The 21,306-nt window shown below is 43.6% G+C and overlaps 1 protein-coding gene across 1 annotated transcript in view; it reads left to right on the plus strand.

Moving 5' to 3' along the window:
• Positions 1-21,060, plus strand: part of Ttll4 (tubulin tyrosine ligase like 4) — a 41,431-nt gene extending 20,371 nt beyond the window's left edge. The window contains exons 3-21 of the mRNA XM_026390449.2: positions 2,206-2,431; positions 3,268-4,860; positions 6,202-6,311; positions 6,674-6,737; positions 11,949-12,070; positions 12,513-12,623; positions 12,961-13,037; positions 13,714-13,905; positions 14,005-14,087; positions 14,281-14,409; positions 14,738-14,860; positions 15,157-15,255; positions 15,929-16,063; positions 16,885-17,028; positions 18,314-18,416; positions 19,045-19,255; positions 19,398-19,468; positions 20,024-20,109; positions 20,512-21,060. Of these exons, the coding sequence (XP_026246234.1) occupies positions 3,365-4,860; positions 6,202-6,311; positions 6,674-6,737; positions 11,949-12,070; positions 12,513-12,623; positions 12,961-13,037; positions 13,714-13,905; positions 14,005-14,087; positions 14,281-14,409; positions 14,738-14,860; positions 15,157-15,255; positions 15,929-16,063; positions 16,885-17,028; positions 18,314-18,416; positions 19,045-19,255; positions 19,398-19,468; positions 20,024-20,109; positions 20,512-20,767 (3,612 nt within the window). The 5' untranslated portion in view covers positions 2,206-2,431; positions 3,268-3,364 and the 3' untranslated portion in view covers positions 20,768-21,060. The remainder of the gene's footprint in view (positions 1-2,205; positions 2,432-3,267; positions 4,861-6,201; positions 6,312-6,673; positions 6,738-11,948; positions 12,071-12,512; positions 12,624-12,960; positions 13,038-13,713; positions 13,906-14,004; positions 14,088-14,280; positions 14,410-14,737; positions 14,861-15,156; positions 15,256-15,928; positions 16,064-16,884; positions 17,029-18,313; positions 18,417-19,044; positions 19,256-19,397; positions 19,469-20,023; positions 20,110-20,511) is intronic.
• Positions 21,061-21,306: the final 246 nt, after the last annotated feature.

Below are 21,306 nucleotides of genomic sequence, written 5' to 3' on the forward strand. Positions count from 1 at the left end.
AAGCCAAGAGTATACCACAGGGATGGGCTTGATGACCTTGCAAAAAACTGCCTCTGAGTTTTGTGGTATTTGGTTGCCAGACATTCTTTGCCTGTCTGGGCTTTGATTTTATGGCAGAACTCACTATTTTTGGTGCATTAGCTTTTGAAACTATTTTTTGTTTTTCAACTTCTTAGATTTTGGATCTTCTACAGCTTTTTTAAGTCTTGCTACTAAACACTCCTGTAGCCACTGGACAACACACAGGCAAAGGTGACTGTGGCAGAGGTTGGGGGCCTAGGACAAAGTCTGCCTGAATGTTCTAGCTAGGTTTCTGCTTCTCATTATGTGAGGTTTTAATATCACTAGGAATTTTACAAGGAGAAAGAAGGAAGTTACTTTTAGCAATCATCATGTCTTTGTGTAAGCAGATACTAATTCTGAACCAAAAACAGTGAAACCAGTTTGGAACCCTTGTATGTGATAACTGTTGTGGAATGTTACTATTTACTTCATGTTCTTGGAGCTACTCACTGCTGAGTGTGACACAACAATTTGTTTTTTGCTCAGCATTACCTGACAACCATCTTAGCCAATCCTGGATGTCTCTGACTAGCTGAGGAGCTCTTTCTCAGAAAGAATTTAGCAACATTTTACCCACTTGGTCCTTGCTGCAGATATCTTTCTTTAGGAATACAGGTGCTGCTTCTTCATCTTGGCATCCTACACATCATAGTCTCCTCTGTGACAGGAGACTAGGAATGGAAATAACTGTTGCAGAGACATGAGCTCTGAAATCCCATCAGTTGGAGAGAAGAGAAGAGAAGTCACCGTACTCTGGCTGTCATTGGCCAAGCTGGCCTGCTTCACACTGTGTGGGATCAGGCCACCCAAAGCTTCTAGGAGGGTGGGAGTTTGTTCTTAGCCTTCTTCCTCCTTGTGTTTGGATTAAAAGGCAAGACAATTGGGTGAAAGACTCCTTGTGTCCAGTGTTCCTGGCACTAGGATTCACATGGTGGAAATCAGGCAAAACTGAGCACTGTGTGGCAACAGAGAGGAATTCTTCTCCCAGCCCTGAGGTATTATGCAGTGAGTGCTGATGGCTGCGGGGTAATATGGGATTGTCTGTGGCATCAATGAGACAGCAGTGGTGTGCTCCTGCGGACTTCACCCATGAAGGCCTGGACCAGCGCTTAGAAAGGCCTGAAAGTCTGAAGTAGCATGATGCACATGGGGAATCATGAGTGGGATTGTTTTTCAGGGGATACCAGCATGAATTTTGATTTTCTTAATGCTTTTCTCCCATCACTTTGGTGTATCCATTTTGTTACACTGGTAGGGCAAACATGTGAATCTTTTTTTTTTTTTTTTTTTAAAGAGAGAGTGAGAGAGGAGAGAGAGAGAGAAATTTTAATATTTATTTTCTAGTTCTCGGCGGACACAACATCTTTGTTGGTATGTGGTGCTGAGGATCGAACCCGGGCCGCACGCATGCCAGGCAAGCGCGCTACCACCACATCCCCAGCCCCAAACGTGAATCTTTTTTTTTTTTTTTAAATATTTTATTATTTAGTAATCGGCGGGTACAGCATCTTTGTTTGTATGTGGTGCTGAGGATCGAACCCGGGCTGCACGCATGCCAGGCGAGCGCGCCACCGCTTGAGCCACATCCCCAGCCCCGCCAAACGTGAATCTTGAACGTACATAACACTTACACATATGCACATGTGCAGTCTTGTGAAAAGGTAGGATTTGCCTCTTCCTGTTGTGTGTTTCTCTATTATATATGCACAGGGTAATTGTCCCATTTACAGTGTTTCCATAGTTAGGACTTCTATAGAGATCTAGTTTGTCACCTCATTTTGAGGTTAAGCTGGCCTCAATATCTGGTTTTAGCATTTATGCTGCTTTTAGCCCACCATCATTTTGAATATTGGTGAGTGATGTTGTGACTTTTTGTACTCTCCTCAAGAAAGAGTTCAATGGAAGTCAGCCTTTTCAGGGAAAGAAGGTGACATCACGTGGCTTTTGCAGGCTGTTTGTGTGTGTCATCCTTTCCTCACTAGCTTCTTTGAAAACACTTGATGAGGATAGCATCATTTAGAATTATCCCAGATGTCTGACTTCTTATAGATAGGCTTATCCCCCTCCCGTGCTGCAGTGAAAGCAAACACACCTTTCTCTGCGTTTGTGAAAACTGGAGAATATTTTGTGAATTTGATTTAGAAAGAGAGTGACCATGCTGAAGAGATTAAGACTCAGAACTACAAGGCTGGTTCAAAGATTCTGCATGAGAGGAAACGATGAATGAGAAGACAGACTTTCTATCCCCGAGAGCAACCCAAACTGACGTCTGGGCTCTGGAGTAAAGAAAGCTTTTCTCCTCTTCTTGCCTCTTCATTCCACTCCCTGAATACTCCTGTCCATTGTGGCTGCTGGGAATAAAGTCACTGTAAGTAAAAATAATGTTGGTGTTTAGTTCCATTTTCTTTCTTCTTTTTCCTATTAACATGTTGTTAGGGATTTAAGTGTATGGCTGGTAAGATTCATTTTTTAAAAAAAATATTTTTTACTTATACATGGACAGAATATCTTTATTTTGTTTATTTATATTTATGTGGTGCTGAGGATTGAACCTAGTGCCTCCCATGTGCAAGGCTGTGTTCTGCCACTGAGATACAACCCCACCCTAGCTGGCAAGATTCTTGAAGAGATGAAATTTCTGTTTTAGGTCCAGAATAAACTCCAAGGTTAGCAGGGGAATTTTCGCTTCTGTCTGAACTTGTCCTGCTTAACTGTAAAAAGCAGGCTGAATTAGGGGTAGCTGAGAGCTAGATTAGGGAGAAATAGAGGTCAAATGCATTATCAAATAATCTTTTGAGCTTTCAAAACTGGTGGGTGAGAGGAAGATATTGGTTCTTCTCTGCCACTTCCAGACTTGCCTCATTCCTAGCCATGCTGGTTTTAGGTGAGGGGATGTGGCCCCTCATGGAGAATTATGTGAGACAAAGATATGTACCTTTTTTTGGAGAGGAAGGCACACTTTCTGAGTGAGATAGGTGGACACACTGAGCAGCCTTGGAATTAAAGTCTGGTTGGATGAGGGCATCAGGAAGACCACTGGGAATTCCCTGGAAACATAGGGTTCTTCTCCCATGGCCCCAAATGGTGACCAAGACTGGTTGCCTAAGAAATGCTGAGTGGGACTTGTTGCTTACCTGAGGACCACTCTAGTATACTTTCCATCCTCCCAGGAATACAGCATTCCTAACCCTCTCTCCCCTGCAGTTGACAGACTTCAAAGATGAAGCTGTTGCTACTGGAGATGTGTGGCACCTTACCTGAGCCAGGCCCTGAGGCCATGCGGCCATGATGTGGGCCCCTCATGGCCTCAGCAGGAGCAGAGCACTACAGTATTGGCCTCCGCCCGGGAAGCAACTTCAAGCAGCGAGGTTCCTCAGGAACAGTGCCTGCTCCACCACCTGAGAAACCGTCAGAGTGCAAAGTCTGGTCACAGGCCCATCAGCAGGTGAAGCCAATCTGGAAGCTGGAGAAGAAGCACGTGGGCACACTGTCAACGGGGCTGGGCTCAGGCCTCTTAGAGGTTCCACCCCAGCCAGCCTATTTCTTTTGTCCCAACACTTTATGTAGCCCTGGGACCACAACCGTCATTACAGGTCACAGCACCTCCTGTTACCTGCACTCTCTCCCAGACTTGTTCAGCAATACCCTGCTGTACCGCCGTTCCAACAGTAGGCACAAACCATACCAGCAATTGGAGTCTTTCTGCTTGCGCTCAAGCCGATCAGAAAAAAAACCTTTTTCTTTCCCTCAGAAGAGTCTCCCTGTCAGTCTCACTGCCAGTAAAGCCACTTGTTCCACAGTCTTCCCCATGGCTCAGCCCATGGCGTCCTCATCCACAGATCCATACCTCTTACTGGCAGCAGCTGGGGAAAGCCCTTCAAGGAGGAGTCTGGCCTGTGCCATCTCAGGGAAGATCCCATCTCCACTGTCCTCTTCCTACAAGCCCATGCTGAACAATAATTCCTTCATGCGCCCAAGTAGCACTAAAGTGCCTTTATCTCAGGCTGTAGAGGGCCTGAAGTCAGTATCCTCACCCAAGATCCAGCCTATCTCCTGGCATCATTCAGGGGGTACAGGAGACTATGCACCCCAGCCTGTTGATCATAAGGTGCCCCAAAGCACTGGCACTGTCCTAGAGGATGCCACTGCCCATATCATCCCTGCTACTCTGTCTACCCCTAGCTCCCTCAACACATCAACCACCAGTGTTGCCTCTTCTCAGTATAGCCAGAATAAATTAGCCTTGAGGACAGAGCCACATCCCTATGTCCTGGATGACAATTCAGATTCCCAGGCTCCAGCTAAAGAGGTTCGTTTCACAGAGGCTGTGAGGAAATTGACTGCAAAAGGTTTTGAGAAGATACCCCGACAAGGCTACCAGTTTGAACAGTCTTGTTTTGTGAACCCCAGCCTCCAGTGGAACCTTCTGAACAGGAGCAGGCAGTGGAAACCTGTAGCTGGCCAGCAGTTTCCTCAGGAGGATGCTGGATCAGACAGTAGGAACCTTCCTGGTGCCTCGGATACCGTGGGATTGGACAGTACAGTCTTCTGTACCAAAAGGATCAGCATTCACCTCCTTGCCTCACATGCCAGTGGGCTCAGTCCCAGCCCTGCCTGTGAGTCTGTAGTTGATCCCCCACTACCTAGAGAAGATAAAACTCCTGTTCCCCCTCCTCTCCTTCAGCCCCTTGGGGTAGCTGAAGTGGCCACCCATCTGTCTTCCATCCATCTGGGCCAGCCTGGAAAGGAGGAACTTGAGAAAGGCAGGGAGCTGGCCTCACCTGCTAGGGATATTGGGTAAGTAGAAGAATGTTTTTGGTTCATTTAGAGCAGTACAATGGGTATACCATAATGGTGATACTGACCCAGTTACCTCTGAAGGTTGGTTTTATTTTTTAACTGTCTCAGAATTTTTGACTTTGATTTTAGGGCAGGGATCAGGAAACTAGCTTGCAGACCAAATCCTGCTTGTTGCCTACTTTTTGAAATACAGTTGTATTGGAACACAGCCAGGGCCATTTACTTCTATTGTCTGTGGCTGCTTATTATTTTAAAAAAATTTTATTTTTTAGTTGTAATTGGACACAATACCTTTACTTCATTTATTTATTCTTATGTGGTGCTGAGAATCGAACCCAGGGCCTTGCACGTGCTAGGCGAACGCTCTACCGCTGAGTCACAACCCCAGCCCCTTTGTTTTGTTTTGATTTTTGGTACTGAATGGTGAATCCAGGGGCATTTTAACACTGAGCTACATCCCAATTCATTTTTGTTTTTTATTTTGAAACAAGATCTCACCAAATTTCTCAGGGTCTTGCTAAGTTGCTAAGGCCAAACTTAGGATCCTCCTGTCTTGACCTTCTGAGGTGCTGGGATTACAGACCTTACGGTGGCTGCCTTCTTGTTACAACATTTGGGTTGAATAGTTGTGACAGATTGAATGGCCTGCAAAACTAAAAATATTTACTCTTTTGTCCTTTAGAGAAAGAATTTGCTAGCCCCTATTTAGGTTATATCCAGGAGAGAAATAAGAATTCCAGACACGAGGTGTTGGGATCTGTGGCTTTTCTACTTGTTCCAAATCAAATCAGGTTCCCAAGCATTGCTGGTATGACAGCCAACAATTCAGTCAGGTTGATTCCTTCTCTTGTGTCTTGTTACTTTTCTGGAATTTTGGTTTGTCAAGTCCTTCTGAGTTCCCAGTGAGCAACCTAGGAACATTTGAAGATATTCATTTATATGCAGAGTTTTGAACTTATATATTATGAAGTAAGGGACTTCAAAGAAAATGGAAGAGGTAGTGCTACTGAATAGGTGGGGGGGGATGAAAAGAACTATGGCTAGATGTGAACTTTGAGGGCAAGAGAAATGAGTTTGAGATCCAGGCAGGACATAGCAGATTGGTGACAAGGAGGAAACAAATACTGGGAGATAAAAGAGAAATGAAGCTGCATGTAGTGGCACATGCCTATAATCCTGGTGATTTGGGAGACTTAGGAAGATTAAAAGTTCAAGGCCAGCCTTAGCACCTTAGTGAGACCCTGTAAAATTAAAAAATAAAAAGCAATAGGAAATGAGACTCTTAACTGTGACATCTTATGGAGTTGGTTGGGCTGGGGGCATGATTCTTTCTTTTAGTTCAGCAGCTAACCTCCAGCCAGACCAGGTTGAGGCTGAAGATACAGAAGAAGAACTAATAGACAGTTTGGAGGACTGCTGCAGCCATGACGGGAATGAAGAGGAGGAGGGTGAGTAGGGAGCCCTTTTCTTCCATGTGGGATTGGTTGCAGTCTCCTAGGAAAGGGGCTAACAATTATGTGCTGTGCTTGACTCATATTATCACCCTCATTAATCATCTGCTTTGGGGGACTTACTGGAGCTTCTGGAGGACTCTGGTCCCTAGTTGTCCTGTCCCATCAGTCTTCTCTCTGCTGTTCTTGAGCACAAGAAAGGCAAAGCAAGGTAGAGGGTAGTCTCATGGCTTCCAGAGCAGGGCTGAATGTATATGTATATGTATATTCACGGAATATTCTACGAAGAGCTGTATAGGCTTGGTGGGTGTATGTGGCAGTCTCTTCCAGTTGAAACTTCTCTGCTCTTCTTCCCACAGGAGACTCAGAGTGCTCCTCACTAAGTGGTGTCTCACACAGCGAGTCGGTGGCAGTGATCTCTCGGTGAGTGTCAGTTGTGTAGATCATTAGTACATACTCATTTTTTTGTCTTTTCAAGATCATGAAGTGTGTAACCCTACTTGCCTGGCGAACCCTAACTCATTTTCCCCCAATTGTTATGTTTGTTACTTTAGTTTTTGAATAGGGAGCTAGTGGGAGACCAGATGTATACTTGTCAGTTGGGTTTAAAAACAGTACCATGTTTCTGGTTTTGAGGCTCCAAGAAATTGTTCAACTAAAAGACAAATATTTCAAGAAGTGTTTAAGAAATGAATAACCAATTAAATTAAATTTAAAATTCTCTTTCATCTACCTTTGGATGGAGTCTGAGGTTCATTCCTAACTAAGAAACCAAAAAAAGTCAATCTCTTAACAAAAATCCTGGGTGGGAGTTGAGGGAAAGGAAAGAATGCAGGACTATAAAGAAATCTCTATAAAGGAGGGCATTCATTCCATGGAAGATTTTTAGAACTTGGTAAAGTATCATTTAAACTATCTTTAACATTCTCCACCATAATCTCATATTCCCCAAACCATTTCCAGCCTGGCCTCAGAATGAGGCTTTGTCTTCATTAATTGTTTATATATTTATTTATATATATATATATATTATATATATGTGTGTATATATATATGTGTGTGTGTATTTATTATGTATATTTATATATAATTATATAATTATATTATATATTTTCATATAATTTATATATTTATATATTTATAATACATATACAATCATATATAATCGATACAAACCCCCCCACACACACACACATGTATGTGTTTTGGTACGAGGGATTAAACCCTGGGGTGTTTTACCACTGAGGTACACACCCAGCCACCCTGCCTCTTTTATTTTTGAGACAGGGTCTTGGTAAGTTGCTTAGGGCTTTGCTTACTTGCTGAGGCTGGCCTTGAACTTGCAGTTCTCCTGCCTCAGCCTCTCAAGGCTTTGGGATTACAGGTGTGTGCCACCACACCCGGCATATTTTTTATTAAGTATTAAAAAAGAACCCCCAAATGTACTAAACATAATTTTTTTCTTTTAAAAAATTTCTACTGAAAATACAAATATAGTATATTGTTGTATTATTTTTAGTTCAAAAATGTTTATTCTAATTTCTAATTAAAATCTAACCATATATGTCAAGGCTTGTCCAACACGTGGAACATCTGCTCTGGTTGCTTTTCTTTGTGTCAGCTTACCTTAGGGAGACCTGAGAGAAAGCTTTCCACACTGTGGTGAATATGGGCAAGCTTAGGTGTGTCTCCATGATGCTATGGCAGCAGCTGTACCGCCTGTTGAGCCCCAAGACAGCCCAGTGAGGCAGAGCTGTCTGGAAAGTGGGAGAGAGCGAATTGGGACTTTCTCTGAAGGTGGACAGAAGTTCTGTCACAGATACTTGAGTCTGATCTGTGAATTGTTACTTCTGACTTAACACATCCTCCTTTCAGAAAAGCAAAACTCCTAGTTATAAATCAATTAAGTAACTCCATTCTCCATAAGAGAAGAATATATAGCTTGGAATTGGTTTGGTGTCCTGTCTTTTTCATACTTAAGAATGATTTGTGTTTATCTGTAGGCCTGCTTCAGGACAGCTACACCACCCTTTATCTAGACGTCTGATATGTAAAATAAAATTCATGGTCTGGTAATATTGTTCAAAGGGAGAGCACATGCAAGTGTGAGGGAGGACCTGGGTTCAGTCCCCAGCACCATGGGAAAAAAAGAAATAAATTCAAATAAGATGTGTGTTAATTATTTAGTTCATTAATTCATTAATTCCTACAAATTTTACACATCTTCCTAGCAATATGAGGCTTTAAACAAGGTTTTCAAGAAAATGAAGATTGATGGATTCCAAACCACTGTGGTGCATGTCTGTAACCACGGTGATTTGTTAGGCTGAAGTAGGATCAGAAATTCAAGACCTGCAGCAATTTAGCAAGACCCTGTCTCAAAATAAAAAATAACTATATTAAAAAAAAAAAGAACTAGTGATATAGCTTAATAGTAAAGTGCCCTTGCATTCAATCCCAGTACCAAAAAAGAAAATAAAGATAATTAAAATGAGAAATGCTTTTGGATTGCCAAAAAAATCTTAACTTTTTCCTCTTTTATCAAACATTTTTACATTTATTGTAGCACATTTGGAAAGATCACTGCCTTTATTTTTCTACACAGTGGTTCCCCGTACCCCTCCACATTAGTTGGTTGTTTGACTCTTTTTTTTTAGTTGCCAGTGGATTTTTCACTTTATTTGTTTATTTATTTGTGGTGCTAAGGATCGAATCCAGGCTCACACATGCCAGGCAAGTGCTCTACCACTGAGCCACAACCCCAGTCCATGGTTGACTTTTTTGAGAAGGGGTCTTGCTGTGTTTCCAGACTGGCCCCAAATTCCTCCACTTAACTCATCCTCCCACTTCCCACCAATAGCTTTATTACATTTCCTGCTGTTGCCCCCCCCCACCCCTAGAATCATGTAATTTTAGAGATGGCTGTCATCAAGTCCAATGAAAAAATTTAGGACCAGAGAAGTTAGTCTTTCAAGATCATAGGTTGTAGCCTTCCTAGACAAAAAGTCAGGTGTCTTGGGGGTAAGCCAGTACTCTTGAGAGACAGCTAACAAAGGCTTTCTCCTCTTTTGTTTTAATTAAACTTTTAAATTTAAGGTAATTGTAGACTCATATGCAGTTGTAAGAAATTAACAGAAAGATCCTTTGTATTATTTACCCAGTTTCTCTCATGTTGTAACTTGTGCAAAACAACAGTAAGACGTAGCATAATATTATTATTGAAGGAAGTTAACATTGACAGGGGCAAGGTACATAATATTTCTATCACTGCAAGAATCCCTCCTGATTCCCTTAAGTGACACCTGTACTCTCATCCCCTTGCCCTTAACTCACTAGTTTCCATTCCTGTAATTTTGTTATTTCAAGAATGTTACACATATGGAGTGATATCAGTATCTAACCTTTTGGGATTGGCTTTTCTTCACTTAGCAAGTTCTTTAGAGTCGAATCCAGGTCATTGCATGTATTAGTAGTTCATTTTTTGCTGTTGTTGCTGAGTAGTATTCCATGGTATAGATAGATATACCACAGATTTTGTTTTGTTTTTAAACATCCACCTGTTGGAAGAAAATTTGGGTTGTTTCCAGCTTTTGGCTATTATTGTGAATAAAGCTGCTGTGAACAATCATGTAGATTTTTTCCTTTTTCTTTTTCTGTAATGTACATATTTTTATGTGAACATAAATAAATACTTGGGAGTTCAGTTTTGGTCATATGATAGTTGCATGTTTAGTTTTTTAGGAAACTGTCAGAACTATTCTAGGGTGAATATCTTTTATGTTCCTGTTTTTGTTTCTGTATCTTTACTCATTCCTCTTGATTTTCAACAGTCTTAAATTCTGATGCTCAGTCTTTGAAGGAAAATCTTTGGGAAATGAGGAATAGAGTGAATTCATTGGAATTATTTACCTAGGAGTTAGTATTTAATTTAACCCAATAAAATAAAAATCCTTTAAAATCTGGAACGTTGAAGTATTTTATATATAATACTTATTCCTACCATACTGAAAATGATAATAGGTAGAGTGACTTTTTTTTTTTTTTTTAATAGTTTTTTCAGTGCTGGGAATCAGAACCAGGAACTTCTGTGATAGGCAAGCACTCTACCACTGAGCTATACTCCCAGCCCAAAAGTGGCTTTTTATAAGATAAAAATCAAATTTTTTAATATTTGTGGATCATATCAGCTCAGTGTAGAGGGGAATGACTGTTCTCTCCATTCTTTAAAGATGTGGTCTGTGCTAGTTGGCTTGTACTGATAGATGGTTGAAGTGTTCACTATTTTGACTACCTTTGAGGTAGCTCTGGCTGAGCCATTGCTAGAACAACAGTAAACATCGCCATGGTCTGCTGGCCCAGCATCCTGGCTTATGCGTCCATGAGATCTAGAACTGTATGGCTCTGTCATGTGAAAGTCCAGTTTCATAAGCTATCTGTGCCTTCATATGAACCTAATACAAAACAGTTACAAGTATCATTGTTTCTTTTCTTCCTGTTGCTTTTTCCCCTTTTTCTTTTTTAAAATTTCTATATCTCTTCTTTTGGGGGGAAGGGGATTTACTGGATATTGAACCCAGGTGTACTCTGCCACTGAGCCACATCCCCAGCACTTGGTTTATTTTATTTTGAGACAAGGTCTCACTAAGTGGCTTAGAGTCTGCCTAAATTGCTGAGGCTGGCTTTGAACTTATGACCCTCCTGCCTTGGCCTCCTAAGCCACTGGAATTACAGGTATGTGCCACCATGCCTGGCTTTATACCTCTTCTTTGATCTTTTATTGTTTTCTTCTTTTGATTATCCATATTCTTTTTTTCTCCTCATCTAGCTCTTTATGTTAGTGTGGCAGTTTTCTATTTGTGTCCTGTCAGACTCATTCCCTCTTTGAGAACTACAAGGACATTCCCACCCTGTGGCTTGTCACAGGAAGTTTTGGAGATGTATTATCTAATGAAGTGGAAAATCTTGTCTCTAGGTAACTTTTAATGGTGTGGCTGTATGTAGGATAGCTCTAGCATCTTACGGATTCATATTTGCAAAATAATTATTGAACACTTGTCTTTTCAGAATCATTATATCTAGCTAGGTGCAGTGGTACATTCCTATAGTCCCAGTGGCTTTGGAGGCTGGGGCAGGAGGATTACAAGTTCAAGGCCAGCCTCAGCAACTTAGCAAGGCCCTAAGTAATTTAGCGAGACCCTTTCTCAAAATAAAATATTAAAAGGGCTGGGGAAGTGGCTGAGTGGTAAAGTACCCCTGGGCTAGATCCCCAGTACAGGTAAGGGGAGAATCATTCTATCTTAATACTATGACACTGGGCTGGGGATGTGGCTCAAGTGGTAGCACGCTCACCTGGCATGTGTGCGACCCGGGTTCGATCCTCAGCACCACATACAATCAAAGATGTTGTGTCTGCCGAAAACTAAAAAATAAACATTAAAAAATTTCTCTCTCTCTCTCCCTCCCTCCCTCCCTCCCTCCCTCCCTCCCTCTCTCTCTCTCTCTCACTCTCTCTCTCTCTCTCTCTCTCCCTATCTCTCTCTCTTTCTTTAAAAAAAAAAAAAAGATACTTTAATACTATGACACCTCGGGGCTGTTGCTTTTCCTTACTTGCCACATGTTTGTTTTTTGTCTTAGGAACTGTGCGGAGCTTCTTACCAAACCTTCCATTCATGAGAAAGTTGTCCGACCAGCCCTTATCTACAGTCTCTTCCCTAATGTGCCCCCTACCATCTATTTTGGCACTCGAGATGAAAGAGGTAAATATGGCCAAGTGACAAAGTCCAGGAGAGCCCCAGGAGGTGATGATAAAGGTGGGAAGGGGCTTCTGGAATGGCTGTCACAGTGGTTACCACACTGTGCTCGGATCTCACTGTGCTGGTTATAGGTCCAGGGTGGGGATATTTTCTTGCCTGTCCTTTAGCTGTTCCTTTTCAGCTTCATATTCTTAGACTTAACACCTACCCTCTAACCTTGTTTCTTTTCCTCTTTCAGTCTCATCCTTTTTTTTGCTTCTCATTCCCACCCAGTCCTTCTTTTTCCCCAAAGTGTGCTCTTTTGAACCCTGATTTGAAACAATTATTAGGGACTTGCCTACCCAAGAAATGATGGACACCATCATGTCTTTTATATCTTCTCACCAAACAATTCTCCTGCTCTTCTTGCTCCTGCCCCACCTCCCACCCTGTGCCTTTCCCCCAGTGGAGAAACTCCCTTGGGAGCAAAGGAAGCTGCTCCGGTGGAAGATGAGCACAGTGACTCCCAACATTGTCAAGCAGACTATTGGACGGTCACACTTTAAAGTCAGCAAGAGTGAGTCACTGGCCTTACTGTGGGCCTGTCCTCTTTGTCCCACCAGTTGGGCTTTGGGTAGGAGGAGAGCTCTGGATTCCCCTTGGGCACAGCTGGAGACCCTGTCTTGAAGCTGCCAACCTCATAGTGGTGGCATAGCTAAGCCCTCTGTTGTTCAGGGTTGGGAGACAGAACATCATTGTTCTGTCCCTAGCCCCAGGGCCTCATGTAGGACAGTTCCATGGCAACTCTTGGAAACCTAGTCAGGGAGCTGTGCCCAGGATCAGTGGTTTTTCTGGGGCCTCTGTCTCAGGGACAGAGCTGCCAGCAGGATTGACTCCCCAATTGCCCTCTTCAGGAAATGATGACTGGCTGGGCTGCTGGGGTCACCACATGAAGTCTGCTAGTTTCCGATCCATTCGAGAACATCAGAAGGTAGGAGTGCTTTCTGAGGAGCTGTTTCCCTGGACTTTGGACTAGGCCAAGAGGAGGGTGGTATTGGGAATGGTGAGAGTGGATATGGAGAGAGGAGGGTAACTGCAGAGATATGAGGAAGGTTTATAGAGAGGAGCTCAGGAGGGGTACAGGGTGAGACCCTAGCAGACCATACACAACTCCAGTTCTGTTGCAGTGTCTTGGCCAGTTGCCACCTCTCAAAAATACTTTTCCTCTAATGTATCTTGAGATGTATTGTTTGTTTTCAGGTGATAATGTTTCCCCAATAACCATTGTACATCGCCTCCATTGCTCCAAGCTAAGTATGTCTAGAGGACTTCTGGTCTCATGTTGGACCAAATGAGTCCCTTATGTCCAGATTTACTAAAGGCCAGGTGTTTTCCTGTCCTTGTTCCATAGGCTGTTGTGGAAAAAGTTTCAACCACTTTTTCTTTGCATTCAAGGTGATATCATGCCTATCTTAATCAAAATTGTGTTTCACATATCTTTTGATGAGTGCTCAGTGTTGTATATGTGAAAACCATAAAGCAATGACAGTGATATGGAATAGGAGCATGCACTGCTGCTAAGGAAGTTGGAATGGCCTAGTGGGGCTTGTCATCTTTGTGATCTCACCTTCACCTTTCCCTGCTCTCACTTTTGGTCCCTTCTGTAGCTAAACCATTTCCCAGGTTCTTTCCAGATTGGAAGGAAGGATCGACTGTGGCGGAACCTGTCTCGAATGCAAAGCCGCTTTGGCAAGAAGGAGTTCAGTTTCTTCCCCCAGTCCTTTATCCTGCCCCAGGATTCCAAGCTCCTGCGCAAAGCCTGGGAGAGCAACAGCCGCCAAAAGTGGATTGTGAAGCCAGTGAGTGGGTCACTGTGGGTAACAAATGGTGGTCTGAGAATGGGAACAACATAGTTTTGTGCCTGGAGCAAATTTTGTCTCCCTTCTGTTTCTCTCTAGCCAGCATCAGCTCGAGGCATTGGCATCCAGGTCATTCACAAGTGGAGTCAACTCCCCAAGCGCAGGCCCCTCCTGGTACAGAGGTGAGCCCACCTGTAGCTCACATTCCTCTCCCCATCTTCCTATCTCCTTGACCTCTTGTCCTCCCTGCCAGAGACCTTCCTTAGCCAACTGTTTTAGTGTCTTTATCTTGGGACCTTGAACTGGCTTTTGCCCTAACACAGCTGCCCATCAAGCCCCACTGGCTGAATGTGGAGCTGCCTTTCCTCTACACAGGTATCTACACAAACCCTACCTCATCAGTGGCAGCAAGTTTGATCTGCGGATCTATGTTTATGTCACTTCCTACGATCCTCTACGGATTTACCTCTTTTCAGATGGACTTGTCCGCTTTGCCAGTTGCAAGTATGTTAGAGTGTGAAGTGTTGCCTCACAATTTGGGGGACTTATTTTCCTCAGAGGGAGGAAAACTGGAGGATGCCAAACAGAAAATAACATGATTTAGTGATATTTCTTAGTGGGGGAAGCAGGAGGGAATGGGAAATGAGGTTCTCTACTTCGCTGAATTTGCAGCTGAGGTGGGACAAAGGAGATGATTGCTGACAGTTAAAGTTCTCTGGTCCTTGTTGATCTGAAAAGATCTGTGAACTTGTCCTTCACCTCCTCAGGATTTGGGAATATTTGGTTCACTCTCTGCTCGCTGTCTTATCTCTGCCTTTCTTCTTGTCTCCAGGTATTCCCCTTCCATGAAGAGCCTTGGGAACAAGTTCATGCACCTGACCAACTATAGTGTCAATAAAAAGAATACTGAGTACCAAGCCAATGCAGACGAAACAGCCTGCCAGGGCCACAAATGGTACTGAAGGCAGAGTGTCCCAGTCAAATGTAGTCCTAGAGGGTGTGGGTCCTTCCTGGGGCTTTGTAGGTCCAGGGGCCTGGTGGTAGGGGAGTATTATAGCAATTGAAGATTACATAAGCACTTGTAAATTCAGAGTTGATCTGTTTGTTGTCAAGTTCATCTCTTAATTCTGAATGTCAAAGGAAGAGATGAAGAAAAATACCATTAGGTCTTTTATTCCCTGTTTTTTCTCATTTCATTGTCATTTATTTCTTGAATATAACACTAAATACTTCCTTTTCCTCCCCCTGCAGGGCACTGAAGGCTTTGTGGAACTATCTGAGCCAGAAGGGAGTTAATAGCGATGCCATCTGGGAAAAGATAAAGGATGTCGTTGTCAAAACCATCATCTCGTGAGTTATATTGCTACTCTGTGGAGCCTGCTGCTAGGGAGCTCCCCTGATTTCTTATTGGCCTAATGCTGCTATCCTCTGGGCTTTGACCATGCTGTGGTTCTGTTCTGAGGACAGGGAATGGTAAGGATTAGATAAAGTTAAATTTTGCTCATTTGCTGAACTGTGTACCCCAGGAGCTGACCCCAATCACACAAATCTCTTAAGAGCCACTTTTCCTGGGTGGCTTCTGTCTGCCTAACTCTGGGCCACTCCATTGACAGGACAGCTCTGGGTGTGGACCTTTGGGAGGAGCTGGACTGAATACTTGACTTTCTTTTGGGTGGAGGGTGCTTTTTATTCCTTTTTTTAAAATTTTAATTTGTTATATATGACAACAGGATTGCATTACAATTTATATTACACAATTTTTCATATCTCTGGTTATACACAAAGTAGGGTCACATCCTTCATGTCTTCATACATGTACTTAGGATAATGATGACCATCACATTCCATTGTTTTTCCTACTTTTATGCTCCCTCCCTACCCCTCCCTCCCCTTTTCCCCTTTGCCCTATCTAGAGTTCATTTAATCCCCACCCCCCAGCATATTATGGATCAGCATCCTTAAATCAGAGAAATCATTTGGCATTTGGCTTTTGGACTGAATACTTCTTTATTCCTGTGTCCAGATCAGAGCCCTATGTGACCAACCTGCTCAAGCTATATGTGCGACATCCTTACAGCTGCCACGAACTCTTCGGTTTTGACATCATGTTAGATGAGAACCTCAAGCCCTGGGTCCTGGAAGTTAATATTTCCCCAAGGTAGAGTGTATTTTCAATATACTCACAATAGAATTGATCCCGTATCCTAAGAATTCTTTTGTCATTATAGTCTTGTCAGTTTGGGGAAGATAGTTCATAGTTCCTTCCCTAGAATTTGTGTTTAACCTTCATGGTTTGTGTTTGCTCGTTCACTTACTCTTTGCCATTATCTCAAGGTTCTTCAAGAATGTAGAGGGTTTTTAAAAGTTGTTCTTTTCATCAGAGATATGATAAATTGTGGTATAAAGGTGAATTAAGAATTGTAGGGCTGGGGATGTAGCTCAAGTGGTAGCGCACTCGCCAGGCATGTGTGCTGCCCGGGTTCGATCCTCAGCACCACATACAAACAAAGATGTTGTGTCCGCCGAAAACTAAAAAATAAATATTAAAAAAATCTCTCTCTCTCTCTTAAAAAAAAAAGAAAAGAAAAAAAAAGAATTGTAATGCAAAAAAATAATAAGAGCTCATGTATAATGGCATAGTTTTGCGTGAACATACTTTACATACAGAATTACGAAAAATGGTGTTTTAAATGGATAATTATGATTGGAATGCATTCCACTATTGTCATGTATGTAAGAAATTAAAAAAAGAAGTTTTTCTTTTCAAGTTAATCCCTACTATTTGTTTTCCTCTAGCAAACTAAGGTCATGGGCAGGTTTAACATCTGGGTAAATTATTCACTGTCTTGGTACAAGAGACTTGTGATGATGTTTGAGCTTTGTCTCAGGAAAGCCAAATGGGGCTAGTCCTGACTTGGACATAGAATCAGAAACTATTTGTAGTGCTGCTTTGACCACAGTGAGCATCTTTTCCCAAAGCCTCCACTCCAACTCTCAGCTGGACATCAACATCAAAGGCCAGATGATCCGAGACCTTCTGAATCTGGCGGGTTTTGTTCTGCCCAATGCAGAGGATATTTCCAACTCCAGCAGCCCCAGCAGCTCCAGTGGCTCCAGCACCAGGTCAGCCTCCTTATTTCCCTGAGGCTTAGCTGGCTGCATGAATAGCTCATTGTGATTCTGGGAAGGAACGGATTCTGGATCCTTTCTTTTGCTTTTGCTTTGTATCCCTTGCGGCTCAGTCTGCCCCTCCTATCCATCTGCACATCCCTGCCATTAGTACCCCTAAAAGTAAGTTTGGTTATTTTGCTCTCCTGCTCAGGAATCTCCACACGGCCTGGGAACCAAGTTAACTCCTTATCTGGACATTCGAGGCCCCTGCCTCCTTTTCCTGGGTGCATTTCTCTCTGCTCCTCTTCCTGGCTCCTGTGCTCTGACAGACAAGATCACTCACAGAAGCTCAAGGTTGGGAGGATCCTTAAGGACCAGTTAGACCAATCTCGTTCTCTGAAAAGTTCATTGCTTCTTGCTGTTCCCCTTGATGTCTTTCCTCCGCTCATGGGGTATCTTCCTTCTGAAATCTCCTTAGCCAGACCCCCACCCACCAGAGCCTCGCTGCAGACAACATCTTCATGAAGCCAGCTTAGTGTGGGCTTTTTCCTCTATACCCTCAAAGCACTGGGCTACTCTTATGTTTATTAAATGCCTCTGCTGTGTAAGGAAACACCTTTAACGTTCTCACAACCCTAAAGGTTACTATCAGTATCACAGTTTACAGAAGAAGAAATTGAAGATCCCTAGGATTAAGCAACCCATCCAGGGTCATTCAGCTAGACGGTTGTAGCGAATAGAAATAAAATCCTGATTTGCCTGGTTAGAAAATTTGCTTTCTCTACTCTATACCTTGTTGACTTATCCTTGGCTCTGTCCTGTGGTTATTTGTCATTTAACTTGTTCCAGTTGCCATACTGTAAGCTCCTTGGAGGCAGGACTGCTTTTCAGTCATCATTGTATCTTTCTCAACGGTGATCATAGTAACATGGATGATGAAACAGGGCGGGGGGGTTAGTTATTTGCCCAGGATCATACAGCCAGTAGGTGTGTGGTAAGTTTTCACTAAATTAAACTAAGCCAAAGTGTACAGCAATCAGGCTTACTCCTTTTTTATTTATTTTCTTAAATTCAGGAGAGGATATCTTGTGCCTCTTTCAGTTCTTCCATGGTACATGGTTCTGGATGACTTTCAGACAGGCTGCCTGAGTGGATTGCATTTTAGTGTGATCCACTCAAGTGACACACATCTTTGTCTTCTCCTAGGAAGTGTGTCTTCCTGGGCTGGACCTCTCTGAATTCCTCAGGAGGGATGCTGCTGACTCTTCCTTTGCTTTCTGTCTATCCCCTGTCTTAGCCTGCCCAGCTCTCCCAGGGACAAATGTCGAATGGCACCAGAGCATTTTACAGCACAGAAGATGAAGAAAGCCTATTATTTGACCCAGAAAATTCCTGACCAGGTAGGAGATTGGTTTTCCCCTGTCTCAGCAGAAAGCTCCTTTGACCAAACATTTAGGAAACCAGCTATCCTTCTCTCTAAAGCAAGGGTTCTTAACCGAGGTCTGGGATCCTGTGACGTGTAGAGGTATGTTGGCACATTGCTTATTCTGGGGGAGAGCTGATAGTCTCTGCCACATTTTTAAGAGCCAGTGCTCTTGGCTCACTTGTCAGAGCTGTAGACCTTCACTCACATGGTTTCTTTCTCTGGGGAGTACAGCAAGAGCCTGGGAGGCTTGGTCTTCTCAGAGCAGATATGGGAGCCAGATGACAGAGTAGCAGGCACAATGCTGGTGCCAAGTCCTGGTTATTGGACCCTGATTGCAACTCCATCTAACAGACCAATTAATCTCAGAGCCCCAGCACCTCCTCCAATCCCAGTCAAGAGCATTTTCCTCCATTAGCTAAGTTGAGTGGTCTTAGAAACAAATGAGGTACGGAGCTGGCTCATCAGGCAAAGCTAGTGGTCCTTTGAGGGTTCTGGAACACCTGGACCCCAGGACTGTGTTTCTTGTCTCCAGATTCTTGATTCTCTGCCTCTGGCTCACACTGTCTGCCACACCCTCTTCTTCCCTGTTCCTTGGACCATAGGACTTCTATGCATCCGTGCTGGATGTCCTGACACCAGATGATGTTCGGATTCTAGTTGAGATGGAGGATGAGTTTTCTCGTCGTGGTCAATTTGAACGAATTTTTCCTTCTCGGATCTCTTCTCGCTATCTCCGCTTTTTTGAGCAGCCACGATATTTCAACATTCTCACCACCCAGTGGGAGCAGAAGTACCATGGCAACAAGCTCAAAGGTGATGTGCCCTTCCTGCCCACAGGAGGCTACATTTAGTGAGAGATTAGATCTTATTAACCCAAGAAATGGACTTTTCTGGAAAAAAATGGGCCAATTGGTTCCTCCCTACTAAGTTCCAAACCCCATTCATCTTGCCCTAGGAGTAGATCTGCTTCGGAGTTGGTGCTACAAAGGGTTCCACACAGGGGTCATCTCTGATTCTGTTCCACTGGTGAGTTATGCCAGGGTGGGAAAACAGCTCTTTTTCAGGGCCCACCCTCTTCTGCATTAAAAGTACTGCATGGGCTGGCTGTGGTGGCACATGCCTGTAAGCTCAGAAACTTGAGAGGCTGGCAGAAGGAGTTCAACTTTGAGACCAGCCTCAGCAACTTAGTGAGGCCATGTCTTAAAATAAAAAATAAAAAGGGCTGGGATGTTGCTCAGTGTTTGAGTGCCTGTTTACTTCCTGATACCATCAAAAAAGAAAGTATAGCATAGGTTGGGCTATATGTACCCTACCCCTAGGCCCTGCTTCTGTATCTCATGACCCTTACCTTTGAAAAAATATGATTGGCTTTAGGATTGTCTGGACTCCTTTCTTTCAAGGATCAAAAAAGTGCTCTGCAGGCCTCAGTTTTTTTTTCTCACTAAATAGAGAGCCAAAACTTTTACCCCATGGACTCAGGGTCAGGGAATGGGAGAGCTGCAGAAAGAGTCTTTGGCCCCCGACACTCCTGCCTGACCTCTGCCTGACACCCTTTTTGCCTGTTGCTTCCTTTGTTCTTAGTGGTCTCTGCCGACATCACTTGTGACTGCCCCAAAGGGTGATGGAGTGCTCAGTGCCTTCTACAGACCGGAGCCTGGCAAGCTGGGGTGAGTGTGGCTTCAGCAAAGGAAGGGCTAACAGAGTTTGGGGAGCTTTCTTTCTTCCTCTTTTCCTAGACTGAGCATTCTCTATCTGGGGGTTGATAGGAATGTCGTATATGTAGCCACAATATCCGGTTCCTGGTGGCTCTTGGGATGCCCAGCAAAAGTGAGTTGGAGCACAGAATTAAAGTACTTGGCTCTGCTCCACTCACTCACATTCACACTTGCACTTGAGCTCTCAAGCCTTCAAGTAAATAAAATATATTTTATGGTTATTAATATATCCGTGTAATTAATGATCTATAGTACATAATGTTGTGAGTGCCTGGGCCATATGTGGAAGGCAATTCAAAAGTAAGTCTCTGCTGCACAGTGTCTCAGCCATCTTTCCACACCTGTTTCCTTCAGAAAGAACAGCTCCTCCAAGGGAAACCTATTTTCATCTGAAGACGAGACCATACCCAAGCCCAAGAAGACTCAAGTTGGCCTTCCCCCTTTCCCCAGGAAACCCATCTGCTTAAAGGAGAGTGAGATCACCAGCACAGAGCCCGGCCCTTCCCAGAAGTTACCTGTGATCAAGTACTCTGGGCGGACTTCCAGACTTTCTGTTTCCTCCACTTCCCAGTCAATCAGTGACTCCCTCCTGCCTGCTGTGAGCCCATGACTGGCCTTCACAGCCACTGCCCAGGAGCACCCGTGTCAGCTACCTCATGGGAACCATCCTGCTGACCAGCCTTACCCCTGCTACCCCTCCACATTGCCCCTCATCAGAGTATTTTTTGAAGTGGTTGTATTGCAGAGATGGGCATCTGGAGGGCTGACGGGGTGGTGGTGATGGGGAAAAGGTGAGGAAGGTTCACCCTCTGTCACCTGTCTGCCTGACTGGCACCTCCTATCTCTGTAGAGAAGTGGGTGACAGCCAAGCAGCCTTATAAAACAGGGTTTGGTTTCTGTCTTCAGAGAGCCATGTGTGGTTTGTTTGTGGCCTTGTTCTTCAAGTGGAGAAAAAAATGCACCTGTAGTCCCAGCTACTTAGGAGGCTGAGGCAGGATAATCTCAAGTTTGAGGACAGCCTGGGCAACTTAGTCACCCTATCTCAAAGAATAGAAAGGGCTGGGAGGTAGCTTTGTGATAAAGCACCTGGGTTCAATCACCAGTACTGCCAAAAAAAAGAAAAAGAAAATGTGCTAAACATAATTGGGC

Source organism: Urocitellus parryii, chromosome 1 (genome assembly GCF_045843805.1).
Source record: "Urocitellus parryii isolate mUroPar1 chromosome 1, mUroPar1.hap1, whole genome shotgun sequence".
Classification (NCBI taxonomy): Eukaryota; Metazoa; Chordata; class Mammalia; order Rodentia; family Sciuridae; genus Urocitellus; species Urocitellus parryii.